The 16,027-nt window shown below is 50.5% G+C and overlaps 1 protein-coding gene across 4 annotated transcripts in view; it reads left to right on the forward strand.

The window, feature by feature from the left end:
- Cmip (c-Maf-inducing protein) overlaps positions 1 to 16,027 on the forward strand; it is a 206,042-nt gene that overhangs the window by 150,822 nt on the left and 39,193 nt on the right. For 3 of the 4 annotated variants that reach the window (NM_001163273.1, XM_063277945.1, XM_006255684.5), the window contains 2 exons: positions 5,153 to 5,314; positions 10,300 to 10,341. In NM_001163273.1, coding sequence (NP_001156745.1) covers positions 5,153 to 5,314; positions 10,300 to 10,341 — 204 coding nt within the window. Of the gene's footprint in view, positions 1 to 4,506; positions 4,631 to 5,152; positions 5,315 to 10,299; positions 10,342 to 16,027 lie in introns of those variants that run through there. The other variant, XM_039097643.2, reaches the window with a different exon arrangement.

Genomic DNA, 16,027 nt, shown 5'->3' on the forward strand with positions numbered 1-16,027 from the left:
CGGATCTCATTACAGATGGTTGCGAGCTACCGTGTGGTGGCTGGGAATTGAACTCAGGGCCTCTGGAAGAGCAGTGACTGCTCTTAACCACTGAGCCATCTCTCCAGCCCATAACTGTCCATTTTTAATCCCCACCCCCATCCCCACTCCCACCCCCCACCCAAGAGCAGTGCGCTAGGATTAGTTCAACCACATCCTCACCGACACTTAGTATTGTTTGTCTTTTCCATCCCAGCCATCCCAGAGGTATTTCTGTACCATTGAACTGTGTATTTCCAAAGTAGCTTGTAATGGAGAATCATCACTCCCACCCCCATCTTTGTTTGTTTTGCTTTTTTGTTTTTTGTTTTTGTTTTGTTTTTTGAAACACAGGCTCTGGTAGTTCAGGCTGGGTTTGAACTCTTACACATTCAAGGATGACCTTGAGTATATCCGCCCCGCCCCGCCCCGCCCCGCCCCGCCCCGCCCCGCCCTGCCCCATGTTGGCAGCTGTGAGCGTCTTTTCACGTGTCTTCTCCCAAACTGGGATCTGAGTCATGAGCCACGGCTTGGCACAGCACAGTTGATGAAGGGCCAGATGGCAGCTCTTTGGGGCTCTAAGAGCCCCACTCGCTCAAATTTCTGTTGCATGTTCTGTTTGCTTTGAATTTTACAACTCTTAGAAAACCCCCTTTTGGGGGATGGGGTGTCATTGTGTACAAACAGCCGGGTTTGAACACAGGCCGCATGTTGCTGGTCCCACACTATGTCATTATCAGATCTTCTAACATCAGTCATGTGTCCGGCCACAAGACAGCTCCAGGACCCCTGTCCCCTCTTCCCCAGCTCAGGTCAAGGACTCCAGTGGCCCATGAGGCACACATTGGACAGAAGCCACTCGTGGTTTCTGGCAGGACAGGCTCAATGGGAAGACTGTGTCACCTCCAGAGAGCTAGGATTCTAGAAGTGGCTTCATCTTAGCCCCATTGGTGACTCATTGCCTGCTGAGCTCTTCAGAGTTCCTGGGATGATGCTAACGTGTCACCTGGGGTGTGGCTAAGGACCTGGAACCCTGGATGTTCTGCCCCACCCAACTCCTCTCCTATGTCTCACCTGCTAGTCACTGGTGTCCAGCCCATGGGTTTATTCCTGGCCCTTACCTGCCACCGAGCGTCCTTGACACCACTGGTCCTGAGGGACATGACAGAAGGAGTGAGCCCTTTAGAGCTTCATGACTGCCTAGCTTTAGCCTGGTTATTTCCCCCTCCTGGCTGGGGCTGTGTTGTGCATCAAGATCCCAACAGTCCTGCAGCAGCTGCTGTGGCCACTCCACCCCACTCCTGGCACCATTTGCCTTTGCAGGCTGCTCACCATGGGCACCGTGGAGTAGTGTCCCGAATGCTTATGGCCTTGAGAACATCCTCAAGCCAGCTGTGAGGAGTCCTTGAGAAGTGACTTACTGCTGCCCACATAGATGGCACTGTCAGGTTTCCATAACATCAGGGTAGAAGGTGCTGCCTATTGGCTGCTCACCCATCTCATCCCCTGTACCCGACAAGGTCTTCAAGTTTTCGGTTTCTTTAAAATTTTTTTTCAATTTGTTTTTAATGTACAGAGATGAGCATAATCGGTTTGGCTGGGTAGATAGATGGTCTGGAATAATTTATTCAAGGTCACTTAGCCCAACTTAATGAAGCCTGTGTCCCCCACATGCCGGTAGGAACACGGGTGGCTCTTGTTCAACCCATGCCTCTAGATCAGACTGTGGCCGTTCAGAGCAGATGAAACAAGAGTGAGAACCCTGGCTGAACTTCCCCGGGTGACTCCAGTAGAGCTGTCGGAGAACTGTCTTGCCTTCAGATGGCCAACGAGAAGAGGGGTCTCCCCGTCTCTTCCTCACTCTGCCCGCTGTTTCTTTTCATTGATCTGCCAGTCAGATGTTACTTGAACTCAGTCCGGTGGCTGAGTGGCTGCTTGCAGGGTAGTCTAACCTTGGGCTAAGACTCCAGCACCCAGGGTTTTACAACAATGCTCAGAGCGCCTAGCAAACCATGTGCCTTCTCCTACCCGGTGTTAGGTGAATGTTAGCCCTTGTCACAGCCTTGGCGTCGTGTCTGAACACTGTCTCTGAAATCAGGTATCCTGGTTATACAATAGTCATCCCTCAGCGCCAAGGGGGCATGGGGGGGTGGGGATCAGTCAGTACCAAGGCCAGGTCACTGAAGACAAGGAACTGGTCTCTGAAGCTGGTTTGCGCAGGCACTGAAGATAGGTCCTGTTTGCCTCTAACTCCCTTCCTCTCTGTCTCAATGATAGTGGTTCTCAACCTTCCTAATGCTGCACCCCTTTTACTGTGGGGACCCCCAAACCCCTGCCCCCAGTCATAGAATTATTTCATTGCTACTGCCTAATTGTAATTTTGCTACTATTGTGAGTCCTAATGTAAACATCGGATTGCAGGATATCTGATATATGACCCCCTGTGAAAAGGTTTGTTTGACTCCCAAGGGGGGTGTGACCCACAGGTCAGTCAGAGTTTGGTGTCTCCCTTAGTTACTTTCCGTGTGTTTGAGACGGGTTCTTTCACTGTGGCTGGAGCTCGGTGACTCAGCTAAGACTAGCTCGCCATTGAGCCGGAAGGACCCTCCTGGCTTCACCTCCCCAGCGCTGCATACTGCCACCCTTAGCTTTTCTACGTGGGTGCTAGGGATTCGAACTCAGGTCTTCATGCTTGCCCGGCAAGCATTTCCCTGGCTCAGCCACCTCATAGCAGACCCATGGTCTCTGGCACCCAGATGAGTATTGGGTTGTAGACAAGTGCCACCACGGCCAGCCATGTTTGCAGAGTTTACGTGAGGGGTGGCGGGGGACCATGTTTGCCACATATATTAATGATAGTTATTTCTGGATGATAGGATTTTTGAGGTTTTTTTTTTTTTCTTCTTCCCTCTCCTCTTTGTGCTTTTCAGTATGGTTTCAATTTTCTTTAATGTGAGTGCATAACATCTTTATAGAAATAAGTAATTCTTTCAAACATAATAGCTTGCAGCTGGCTACCAAAATGGCTCCACGTTGAGAGCTGCCACTGTGCACAAGTAGAGTGTGCAGTGAGATACCCTGAGGATGGACTGTCCTGGCAATTCTCACCGCAATGGAATTAATAATGATAATAATAATAATAATAATAATAATAACAACAACAACCAACAACCTTCTGACAAGGACATGGTTCTCTAGTGCACATTGAAATCTATGAGACCAGAGCTCAGGGGAGGTTCAGTCACCAGCAGCCAGAAAGGCACCAGTGACAGGTTCAAAGTGGCCTGTTTGGATCCGGGTGCATTTTGTCATTAAAGTAATAGAGTTAGGGATAGCACTCCTGGCCACCCTCTTCATCAGCACAGCCAATTTAATTGTCTCGGGGGCGCTCGGCCCCAGCATAACTTGCCAGGACTTTTCTGTTCTCAGAATGTGCAAGTTTGCACCTACTTGGTCCGGTTCTCTTCCCACCCCCTGTGCTGTAGCCAGTGTCAGCCTCAGAACATCAAGGATCGCTGTGGAGAATAGAGGGTCTCAGCATAGAGCCATGAGGTCAAGAGAGACGGGGTTGGGGGTGGGGGATGGGGCAGGCAGGCCAATGAAAGGAATAGAGTTAAAACAGAAGAACTAGATGAGGGGCAAGAATTTAAAAGCACCACAGGGCCCTGGCACTCGTCTGTTTTCCCAGCACTTGGGAGGTGGAGGAACACGGGACCACACAGCGAGTTCCACACCATCCCGGGTTGCCTGACACCCTACCTCAACGAAACAGAAAACACCTTACAAGTAAGGAGTTTCGTGGGTGCGATGCTGGCCGCAGCGGGGAGTCAGCCGCAGCGGGGAGTCAGCCGCAAGCAAGTAGCACCGGGAAAGCAGAGAGTGCATGATAAATGATACTAGGTATGCCGTTTCCGTACTGTGTCAAAGCTTCATTCACATTGGCTCTGCTCCCTGGTGTGACTTCATAGAAGAAATGAACTATGTGGACCCAAGGTTGACACAGGTCCCACTGAGACTGGGACGAATTTCTCTGCCCAGAGATGTGGGACCTACGGCTCTAAAGGTGAAATGATTTCTTAACGGAGTCATTCTCATCCTGGTTCCACCCCTATCTGTTCAGGTTGGGATATGCCCTCTAAATACTTCCTTTTGAGCCCAGGTCATGAGTTCATTGTCTAATTCTTAATTCAGAAATGGCCCAGGAAGACCCCAGTGGCCTTCAGATTGAGCCTGGGTTATCGGTGAGGGCCCCTCCCTTTCTCTTTCCCTCTCTTCTCCTTCAGTCTTTGGCTCAGGGGTTGTGGCCTGTCACTCACGCTGGCTGCTGGTATGGGGTGCCGTGACTCTAAGATTAGGCTGTCCCGGATGGACGAGCAAGGAGTTTAGCAGTAAGTGATGAAACTCATTCTGTTGAGAATCCCAGCAAGCCAGGCGGCACAGGGCCAGGCAGGCAGCCACAGAGACAGAGACAGGAGGGGAGCTCTTGGCTTGGACCGCCGCCCTCCATGGCCTCTGTTTCCATGATGTCAGAGAGGCGGAACTAAGGGTGCCTCAAATCCAGGAGGCCACAGCCCTGCCTTCCATTCGGGTTTGGAGGCAGCACTGAGCCGAGGTGAGCATGCCTCTGTTTTCCTCCGACCATCCTGGACTCCGGTCTCTACCAAGCAGCTGAATTCTGGCCTTCATCCTGATCATCCAGCTCTTGGTCTGAATGCTACTTGCCAAGAGACCTCATAGGATCTGCCTAGGCAGAAACTCAGCTCACAGAAAGCCTTCCGTGGGCCAGGAACGCCCCTATTCTTACCGTGCTTGGCGACTTGGGGACTGAGCTTGGCAGAGGACTCCATGTAAAAAAGCAGTTTCCTAATTCCTTTTTATGTGTCACTGGGAACAGGGTGGGAAACCGCCGTTCCGGCGTTCGGAGCCTGCCCGTCTGCAGACGCACCCTTGACCTTGGATGGAGTCTATTTCTTTCTCCGTGTATCCATTTCCTTTTGGGGAGAACTCAGATCAGGTTGACAACTTCCCAGGGCCTTTTCACCCCAGCCAGAGAAGTTCTTTGGTCATCTTGAGTGGTTTGCTAAATTGATGATAATATTCCCATATCTCCTCCCCATCCCCTCTCTCCACCCAGAAAAAGATTTACAAATACAAGAAAGTCCTGAGTAACCCGAGCCGCTGGGAGGTTGTCTTGAAGGAGATACGGACACTGGTCGACATGGCTCTCACGTCCCCGCTGCAGGATGACTCCATCAACCAGGCTCCACTGGAAATCGTCTCAAAACTGCTCTCGGAGGTAAGATGCGCACCCCAACCTGGGCGAGCTCCCCCACACTCCCACCCCCTTTAGGTTGTCTGTTTTTACCTCCTTCTTGTACTCAGCCCCTTCGGAGTGAGCAGGAGAGATCTACCCGTGGTGTGCCGTCCTGTAGTGGTTACTAAGGAAGCCAGTGTTTCTCACCAAACCATTGAGAGTGGGCATTGAGAGTGGGGTTTGCCGGTTCTAGTTGCCTCCAACTTGTCTGGAGGTACAGGGGTTCTGTCACCTCTGCTAAGCCCTAGATCAAACCTAGGCTCTGACGGCAGCCACTGCAGCTCCCAGAGTCAAGTGTCAACTGTGTGGACCTCTAAAGACACAAAGCGGTGGGTCTCACCCTTCCTGACCATTCAACACTTTAATAATATGGTCCCTCAGGATATAGTGACCCCCCCCAGCCATTAAATTATTTTCGTTGCTATTTCTTTTTTTTTTAAGAGATTTATTTATTTACTTTATGTATATGAGTACACTGTTGCTCTCTTAACACACACCAGAAAGGGGCATCAAATCCCACTACAGATGGCTGTGAACCACCATGTGGTTGCTGGGAATTGAACTCAGGACCTCTGGAAGAGCAGTCAGTGCTCTTAACCACTGACCCATCTCTCCAGCCCTCGTTGCTATTTCTTAACTGCAGTTTTGCCAACGTTCTGAATCGTGATGTAAATATCTGTTTTCCAGAGGTCTTAGGTGACCCCCATGAAAGGGTTGTTTGGTGACCCCCCTCTCCCCCCGCAGGGGTCAAGACCCACAGGTTGAGAACCACCGCCTTAGATGAAACTTTCCATTCTGCTCTGTCCATCTGGGACAGAGTCTCGTTCCCGTTTTGTTCAGTCCTCGTCAGCTTTCTGTCCCACTCCCCCTTAGCCGTCCACCGGTAGGCGTTGTTTGCCTTGCTCCAGGTTTAAAAACCAGACATTGTATGCGTGATGCAGGTGGCGTCAGGAAACTGTCACACGTGTATGAAATTGCCAAACAATAGAACAAGGCAAAAAGGTTTAAAAAAAAACGCATTGGAACTTCAGCACAATGGCCATTTCCAGGTTCTCTTTGAAGACGGAAAAATCTGCCTATGTCGGGCAGCTACTGTTACTTAGCATCCTGTCCTGGGAAAGGCCGGCACCATCCACTTGGCCAGGCAGCCCTGTGCCAGAGGGTGTACCAGCTGCTAAGCAGGGTCGTGGGCAGGAGAGTAACCCCAATCCCCAATTCCCTTCCTTCCCTCCCGTAGCCCATGTTTCATCAGGGGTTTTAGCAGAAACAGAGCGGAATCAAGAATCAGCCCCAAGTGAGTTGGCAGGGGATGGGAAGGAGAGATAGTCCCAAACCTCACTGTCACCCCCTGGGATCCGTGCACTGTCCTCAGCACAGTTTCTTATACCCTAAATAGCCACGCTGCTCTTGTGTGTGTGCCTGGCTGGCCCGCTGGGGATGCTGGGATGGCTGGCTCCCTATTTGAAATAGTGACAACCACCACCCAAGCCATGTTGCCATCCCCCTCTCTGAAGAGTTTCGTCCCCTGTGTCCCAGCGCACTCCTGTGCGAGCTCCTGCAAGCTCCCATCATCCCTTCTCAGATCCTCTTTGAGGTGGAATGCTGGGGTCCCTCCCCTGGAAGAGCTGGGTGGTGGTGGCAGGGGCTGACACAAGCAGGGCAGATGGATGCATAGCTTCCCTCTGCAGAGGGTGGTGTGCTGGTGTAAATCATAGTCAAGGTTCAGAATCTCAGGGCCTCCTGCCCAGTGCCCGGCCCTGATGGCAAGCTTTTCACCCAGGGTGAGGAAAGGGAGCTCACCTTTGAAAAGCCAGGCAGATAGATTTCCAGTCGTGTGTTTTACTGTCGGTCGGACTTCAGGAAGTGTTTGACTCATAAAGAAACAACTCAGGGATGCAAAAGAAAAGCCCATCCTGGCCTAGAACTTTTACTCCAGGGCCACCTGACTTCTTGCATCTGGATGTGACATTACCCAGTCCTTCAGTTCCAGTACAAAGGGCTGTCCCCCGGAAGGTCAAACATATCCAACATTGACCTGTGGTAGGCCCTCTTACCCATCCCAGAGATGGTTCTGCCCGTGTAGAGTGGGCCCTCCCACCTCAATTAACCCAAATTCAGAAAATCTCTTACAGAGAGAAGTCCAGGTTTGTGTTTCCATGGTGATTGTAACCTACCAAGTTGCTAGTGAAGATCAGCTATCATAAGGAGTTGATAGCTTTGTTAAGACACCGAGCTACATAGCCGGCCACATACAGGGACCGCCCCCAGGTTCGCCCGTCGTTAGCTGGGCTCACATTCTGTGACCCTAGATTAGGGAGACAGCTGACTGAGGTAGGGCACGCCTGTAGTCTCAGCACTTGAGAGGTGAAGAGGCCAAAGATCAAGAATTCAGAATTAGGGCTGGAGAGTTGGCTCAGTGGTTAAGAGCACTGACTGTTCTTCCAGAGGTCCTGAGTTCAAATCCCAGCAACCACATGGTGGCTCACCATGGCTCATTCATCTGGAATGAGATCCGATGCCCTCTTCTGAAGACAGCTATGGTGTACTTATATATAATAAATAAATCTTTTTAAAAAAAAGAATTCAGAATTATTGTTAGTGACGTAGCGAGTTGCAAGCCAGTCTGGGGTACCTGAAACTGTGTCTGAAAAAGAAAAATTAAAAGAGAGATGGCTCAGGATGCCTCTGTGGTTAAGAGCACTTGCTGCTCTTGCAGGGAACCCGGGTTCAGTTCCCAGCCCCTAAGCAGCAGCTCACGACCATACGGGTACAAAGCGTGCACCTACACGGACATGCATACAGAACCCTAATACATAAAATAAATACACCTTTTAAAAACACCAAACCAGCAAAATCCTATGTAGGGGAGAAGTTTCCCTGTCCAGCAAACAGGATGTTCACAACAGGGACTTGTATGGGTTCCCACACAGCCCAGCATAGGGAACTGCCCCAGGATTGCTTGCTATGGCTCCGTGCAGAAATGAAAGCTTTGGACCTAGGCCAGGCAGAGGTTCAGATCCCCACTCCAACTGTTTCCCTGTGCATCGGGTTAGTGGTTGTGCTGCCATCAGCTCCAAGTAACTCAGTTGGGCAGCAGGTGGTCCATAAAAACAACCCCACAAAAAACAAAACAAACAAACAAAAAAACCTGTGTCATCCTGAGGCAGGGGCTGGTGACACAGCATAGAGGAATAAAGGATTTTGTTGCCAAACCTGATAACCCAACTTAAATGCCCAGAATCTATAGGGCGGAAAGAGAAAACCAAATCCTGTGAATTGTCCTCTGACCTCCACCCGATTGTGCCTTGACATGGGTGCATCCACATACTAGATGGATGGATGGGTGGATGGATGGATGGATGGGCGGATGTAGCAGAGAAAGTTTTCAAAGTTAAAAAAAAAAAAAACGAAATAGAATCCATATACTAAGAGGAAAACAAATTCTTTGAAGCTCTAAAAGCTCATTGCCACCGTAAGGGAAGAGCAGAGCCGGCTTTCATCTGCCGTGACTCAAAGTGACTAGCATTTTTAAGAGTCCTCTAGAAATAGGCCCCACAGAAGGAAAAAGGTATTACAGTCAAAGAAGCACACTCTGTTTGTACTTTACCCTTAAGATGGTGGGCGGCCCCTGCTTGGTGCTTAGAGCCTTTGTCTCCGTTTCCTGTACCAGGAGGGCTGTCTGGTACAAAGGCAGATGTCCAGCATGGTACCAGTCCAGCATAGCACCTTTACTTTGGCCTCAGCAAGTGCAGAACTGCTAAATGCGCCTACTCCCCATTAGTCTGTTGTGATGGTGGGGGCAAGGGTCCTTGCATCGTGCCAACTCTGATTGAGTCAGGAGTTGCTCTGAGCTTCAAATGTGGCTGTTACAAAATGCAAGTAGGCTCCGGTGACAGCCTGGATCCGTCAGAAGAGACATAGTAGACTGGCGTAAAAGAGAACAGCGAGTACTTTGAAATTTCCCATGATTCTTCACACACTCACAGGAAGGCAATAATACAGTCAGTTTAACAGATTCCAGATCCAAGAGGAGGGAAAAAAAAAAAAACAACCCAAACAAGTTTATTAACCTAGTTCTGTTTTAGAGGTCTACTGCTCAGATGTTCATTTAGCTGGAACAACTGAGGGGCGTCGTGGTACACCAGTGTACCTTGGGAGCCTACTCTGAAGAACCACCGAAATAACATTGATCTAAAATAAAAGGTTCACCCGGCACCGAGTGTGAACTCACAAAAGGTCTGATTTCTTCCGTGTTATGAGCCTGCACTCTGGTTCTAAGGAGTGTTGTTAAAACTAAGTCAGAATCCTCAGACCACAGTCCCATGAGATGCTGTTATCAGAACCCCCATTTGCCAAAGTAGTGACTGAGTCTTAACAAGACATGAGTCACCCCAAGCCTCAGAGCTGTGAGACGTGGGTGGGGAGCTCAGTTTTCCTTTTACCCTCTGTTCTGGATTTCTCTGTGTTGTGAGGGGAAAAAAAAAACACCCTGACCAAAAGTAACTTAGGAAATGGAAGAGTTTATTTCCACTTACAAGTCACAGTCAGTCATTGAGGGAAGTCACGGCAGGAACTTGAAGCAGACACCATGAGGGAACGCTGTTTGCTAGCTCACTCAGGCTCATGCTCAGCTTGCTTGCTTTCTTATTATACAGCTCAAGACCAGCTGCATAGGGCATGGTGCCGCCCATAGTGGGCTGTGCCCTCCTGCATCAGTCAACAATCGAATCTTGATAGCCCCTTCCAGACACGCCCACAGACCAATCTGGACTGTTTTAAGTTGGCAGTTAACAATAACTAGGATGTAGCTACTTTCCTGGTCTGTTGAGTGAAGAGAATGATCGTTGTATGTGGTTGGGGGTGAGGGTTGGGAGCACTGGAAACAGTCTGCAGTGCTGGGGATACTCAGGATCAAGTGCCCATTTCTGTTGATCGTGTTTTCCTTCTTTCTCCACCCAATTCTTTAGAACACAAACCTGACCACTCAGGAGCACGAGAACATCATTGTGGTAAGTTGCCTGATACCCCCTAGCCTACTTCCCCAAGCCTCAGCTTGCTACCCAGTCTGAGATTCTCCCCAGAGCACAGTGTGTGCCATAGCCACAGGCCTTGAGTCACTTGACTCCCCCCACACCTCCCCCTCCCCACTGCAGATCCCAGCTACCTGGCGGTGGCTGTGATGGTCAGTCTTTGGGGTTCACTACAAGCAGGTCTCCATTGCCCTCTCATTTCCAAGTCTCCACCTTGACTTAAGTCAAGGCCATCACTGGGCAGGCAAACCTCCTCTTTCTTGCCCCAGATATGTCCCATAAAATTAATCCACTACATAAAACCAGGATTATACTGCTCTGGTACATACGGTAGGCTAGTCTTTCTCAGAATTCAGCAGTGTTCTAAGTACCTTGGGTGTAAAATATTTCCCTGGGCAGCTTTAAGCTCTGAGAACTTACTGGAAAAGAGAGAAATGGGATTGCACCAGTTGTGGGTCTTTCTTCTCCCTGGGGTTGTCGGCCACTGGCCCACAAGGATGAAGGTTACGTAAGTTCATGAACGGAGTTTCAGACGGCGGTAATAACGACACAGAGGGGCCAGCTTTGGGGAGACGGATCAACTTTATTCAGGTAGATCAAAGGTTATTAGGGAGTTTGGGGAAAGGGGTTAGGAATATCCAGGGTGGACAAAGGTCACTGGCTAAAAGCTAAGGTACGGAGATGCCTTATTAGCATGGGAGGCATTCCAGGTGTGAGCTGAATGGATTCATATTGGGAGAAAGGAAGTTGAGCCTGTAATCTAACTAAGGCTGCATGACATTCTTCAGGCAGAGGTGTGTGTTCTGAGCTCGCCAGACAAGGTCAGAGAAGGAGAATCCCTGCTGGTAAAGGGAGTCCGCCATTTTTTGTGGAGCCCAGAAGGCTATCCAGACAATGGTAGACTTCGACTTTAACTAGAAGGGCAGCAACTGATGACACAAATTGTAGATCCATCTCATACCTGAGTCCACAAATGGTGGACACCGCCCTGCTTGTAAGAGTTCGTCAGTCGTAGGAAGACACACTGCAAAACAGAGGTACACAGTGTGCAGCGACAGAACCTGGGAGACGTGGCCAGAGAGCTTCCCAGGGCGGGTGGCATCTAAGCTGGGCTTTGACGCATCCATAGGAGTTTGCCAGATGAGTGAAGCATCCGGGGAAGAGCAAACCATTTATTCGGAGCCGCAGAGGCTAAGGCGACGCCGTGTGGGCTGCTGAAGCTTCAGCGGTGCTGGAGCCTGAAGCACACGGAGGGTGCGGGAAAGCTGAGAAATAGAACCGGAAATGGAGATGTGAGGAGGGGCTGTGGCTTTGGGAGTGACAGGCCAGTTCCAGTGCCCCTGGGGCTCATCCAGCTGAGATAGACCCCTGTGTTTGCACCAGGAGGTGAGCTGCTGGTGTTTCACAGCTCAGTGGGGTGGGTAGAGCCTCCTCCTTCAGTCCGGCACCTACTCTAGCTGCCTTGACTGCTCTTGACAGGATGGGGTCAGCCAGCCTGGGTGCCCCCGAGCACTTCCCAGGACCTTCTCCCGGTTATCCTGTCAGTGAGTTAGCTTGTGTAAGCAAGCCTTCACTTCCCGTGGTGGTGAGTTCACCAAACCCCGGCCGTGTCCCACCAGAGGTCAGCCCTGATAATTGAGGACTTGCTTAGTCCATTCCAGGGCCCCCAGCAGATCAGTCAAGGGCAGGGGTGGTTCTGGGTGGTGGGAGAGCACAGGGGAGAAGCAGCTGGTCTCTTCTGCCCAGAGTGAGGGTGGGGCTAAGAGGAAATAACAGCGGGGCGCTTCCGGGGCCTGGTTGCATGAAGGGTGGGGGCACGTCACCTGAGATAAGATGGTTAAAGAATGGACCAGTGTGCCCAAGGCAGCGGTGAGACCCTCTGGGTCAGTGCCAGTCTGAGAATGTTGTGTCCCCAGGTCCTGCTGGACACCATGGTCTAGAGGTGTCCAGAAGAAGTTCCAGCATTCTCAAAAGCCTTGGGGAGAAGTTTGTTCTGAGGATCCTGCTAAAGTGGCCACATTAAGACCCATCCTTACCCTCCCCCGCTACCGTTCTAGTCTCCCCCTCCCCCCCATGCATCCTCTCACTGCCATAACCACCATCATTAAGAGATCACATCCTAACCACATCTGCTGAGCCTCCCCCTTCGGCCTGGAGTGTGTCCTCCTAGTTAACCTATTGACAGTCAGTCTCCTGTAGCAGCGCTGGGCCCTTCTCTGTGTACCCACTTTTCTATCAGAACTTGAGTGAGCTTTTCTCATTCCACCAGCCAGATCCCCCAAACCATAGAAACCGTCAGTGGGTACCATTTGGGTATCAGCAGAGGCACATGGGCTGACACACACACACAGGACAGGCCCGTTTCCCACAATGGTAGAGAGAGCAGACTTAATGCTAACACAGGGGGCTCAAGCTAACAGAACCTAGACCCAGCTGTGACAATTACTAGAAGAAGAAATTTAATTAATATTTTCTGTGTGGGGGTGTTTTTCCTGCACGCATGTCTGCATACTGTGTGCCGGGAGTGCCATTCGAAGTCAGAGGAGCCCATTGGCTCCTCTCTACAACTGTGGAGAGGGATAGTTAAGCGGCCATGTTGGTGTTGGGACTGCACCGAGCCCTCTGCAAGAGCACCCAGTGCTCTTACTGGCACAACCATCTCTTCAGCCCACCTGAAGAAATTTTAGCGTTATTGAGAACAGTTGTCCCTGGTCTGGAATGATGGTTCAGCAGCTAAGAGTACCTGTTACTCTTGGGGAGCACTCATGGTGATTAGCCACCGTCCCTGACTCCAGGCATTCACATGGTGCACCTTCATACACATACAAGACAATGTCTGGTACCTGGGACACCTAGCTGGCAAGTGCAAGGTCCTGGGTTCAATTCCCAGCACCGCCCAAAAGAAAAAAATCCCCTTCAGGACCTGTGGGTGATTTGAGGACCCCCGAGGGTGTCAGACACTACTAAGTCTCTGGGAGACAGGATGTATTGATAGAGCCTCTGTGCATCTGAGTGTAGGTATCCAGTGCAGTGTGAGCAGGTGCCAGCTGTCCCGTGGTAGAGCCTCGGGAACATTAGCAGAAGTCTCTGCTTTCTGTCCAGAGACTGGTTTTTGTTGTTGTTGTTTTTTTCTTCCAAATAATTTTGAGCCAGGGTTTTTGAATACATAGGCGAGGAGTCCATGAAGAGAGCTCTGACTTAGCCTTGACGTTGCTGATATCTCTTTGTGGTGGTTGTTGATGATGAGGTTCTGAGCCAAGCCTGCCGTCACAGGTACTTAGGAGACTGAGGCCGGAGGATCACAACGTCAGAGCCTGCCGGGGCTACAGAATGAGTTCTGTCCAGCCCCAGCCAACTTAATGAGACCTTTTCTGGAAATAACAAGGGGGCTGCAAGATTGCTTCAGCGGGAGATCCCCCTGCCTACAGTCCCCCTAGTGAGGGGCTGGGGATGTGGCTTGGCGGCAGAGCATTTCCTCCCGCTAGCGTGGGTGACACTTGGATTGTCTAGTCTTAGAATTGAAAAAGGGAGGGAAGGTGATCTTGCCTTCGCCCATCGCCATCCTCAGAGATAATTCATCTCCAGCAGTAGCTTCTGCCATGTCTCTTGTTCTTCATGGGAGCAGGGTAACAAGGACGTGTTCCACATCTGTCACTCCGCCTGTCAGTGTAACCCGGAGAACCTTCCAGGGCTTTCTGTGAATTTCTTGCTCAAATGCCTCTCCTTCCTCATAGCGACAGTTGCAGAGAGTGGATTCTCCTTTTGAAGGTACCTTGGGCATTGTCAGAGTGTCACATCCTTCCTCTCTGGCCTTTACTCTCAAGAGGACTTTGGGACAGAAATATCTTTTTTTTTTTTAATTTATTTATTATGTACACTGTAACTGTCTTCAGACACATCAGCACAGGGCATCGGATCTCATTACAGATGGTTGTGAGCCACCATGTGGTTTCTGGATTTGAACTCGGGACCTCTGGAAGAGCAGTCAGTGCTTTTAGCCACTGAGCCATCTCTCCAGCCCAGGACAGAAATATCTTGACCCCTTAAGGCCAGTTCACCCTCTCACAAGACATACTTTATAAAGATGTCTTCTGACATAATGATACAACTTGGTTATCTGCAGAATTCGTGCTCAGGAGCCGTGCCCTGGGTTACCAAGATAATTACCAAAACCCCTCAGTGCTTTGAAGTTTACTTATTGTGTATGTGCACGGTGTGTATGGGTGATGATGGGATCAAGGAGCATGCGTGTCATGGTGTATGTGTGGAGAGCAACAGACAACCCTGTGGAAGCAATTCAGTTGTCCCTTCTGTGTGGTTCCTGGGACCAAGCTCAGGTCACCAAGCTTGCACAGCAATCCCTTAACTCTCCAGGCACCTCACCAGATCTGGTCGTGCTTTTGTAAGTTCGTGGTTTTATGAACTGCATTCATGGCAATCCAAAGGCTGCAGGTTGGACATGCCTGTTATTTTTCTTTAACTGTTGTTCTTTCCGGTCCAGTGACTTCAGTGCTCCAGGCTCTGTAAAATGCCAGTTTGGTTCTTTTCTCATGGGCTGGCTCAGGATTCTCCGTGAGCCATCATATCTAACATGACAAGCAAAGGGCACGGCTTCTGGAAAGATTCCACGAAAATTATTATCCGTTTATATCAATGCATCTTTTGAATACAGTCATCACTTTATGACCCAGCAGAGGCCTGGAGGTTTCCCTGACCCACCGTCTATCTGTCCCTGTGGGCCTATGGGTCAGTGAAGGGATGACATGAATGGGGCACTTGACAGCTGCTGTCAATGCTAAGCCTGCCCCCCTACACAACGCTGTAATTCACATCCATTAGGAAGGAGACCTGGTAGGAACTAGAGGGACCCAACCCAAGGGGACCACACCCTGCCCTGCACTGGTACCCGAGAAGAGCTAGGGAAGGGGCCTCCCATCCTGTTGCCGCCACTGTGGCCTGAAACCTTCCTTTGTTTAACCCAGGCGTTGGCTGGGTTGCCTGCCTGTGCTGGGTCTCCTGGCTCTGGAGTAGAGAACTGGGCATGGTGTGCTTCCAGGAGGGGGAGGAAAGGGTGTCCTGGCTGCTTAGGTCACTCAGAGGCTTACCCACTGTCTTTTGTACTGTCCCTCGCTCTCCTTCAACGTAGTCATTGTCCCCAGACTTGTTCCTCGGTAATACATAGAATGAACAGTAACTCAACATGAGGTCACAAACGTGGCTCCGAGGCCCGGGTCTGCTGCTGGCTTTGCTGCATACCCTGGGCTGGTGCTTTCCCCACCCCTCCAAACTCAGGCTCCCGTTCTCAGCAGACCAGTTGTCTCCTTGCCCGTGGACAAGTCACACAGTTCTAGCCACGTGGACTGCTAGAGGACCACTGTTGAGATGTTGTCATTTCATCAGGTGGGATGGTGCGAGGTGGGAACCTGCCTTGCACTGGGCTAGGAACCCCTGACCTAGGTTACTTGGGACTGCCCAGCGATAGAAATGGAACCAGAATGAGAAGGTGATATCTTTTTTAACCTTCTTCCAAAAACCATTAGTTTTGTTCCAGTTGAAATTGAAGGTGTCGCCTGTGGCCACTCTGTTGAAATGACTTCATCTCAGAAGACCGCCCACTTGAGTTACCTGGTCACCCGCAATCTCCATGTTTTGGACTCTTCCCCAC

Source organism: Rattus norvegicus, chromosome 19 (genome assembly GCF_036323735.1).
Source record: "Rattus norvegicus strain BN/NHsdMcwi chromosome 19, GRCr8, whole genome shotgun sequence".
Classification (NCBI taxonomy): Eukaryota; Metazoa; Chordata; class Mammalia; order Rodentia; family Muridae; genus Rattus; species Rattus norvegicus.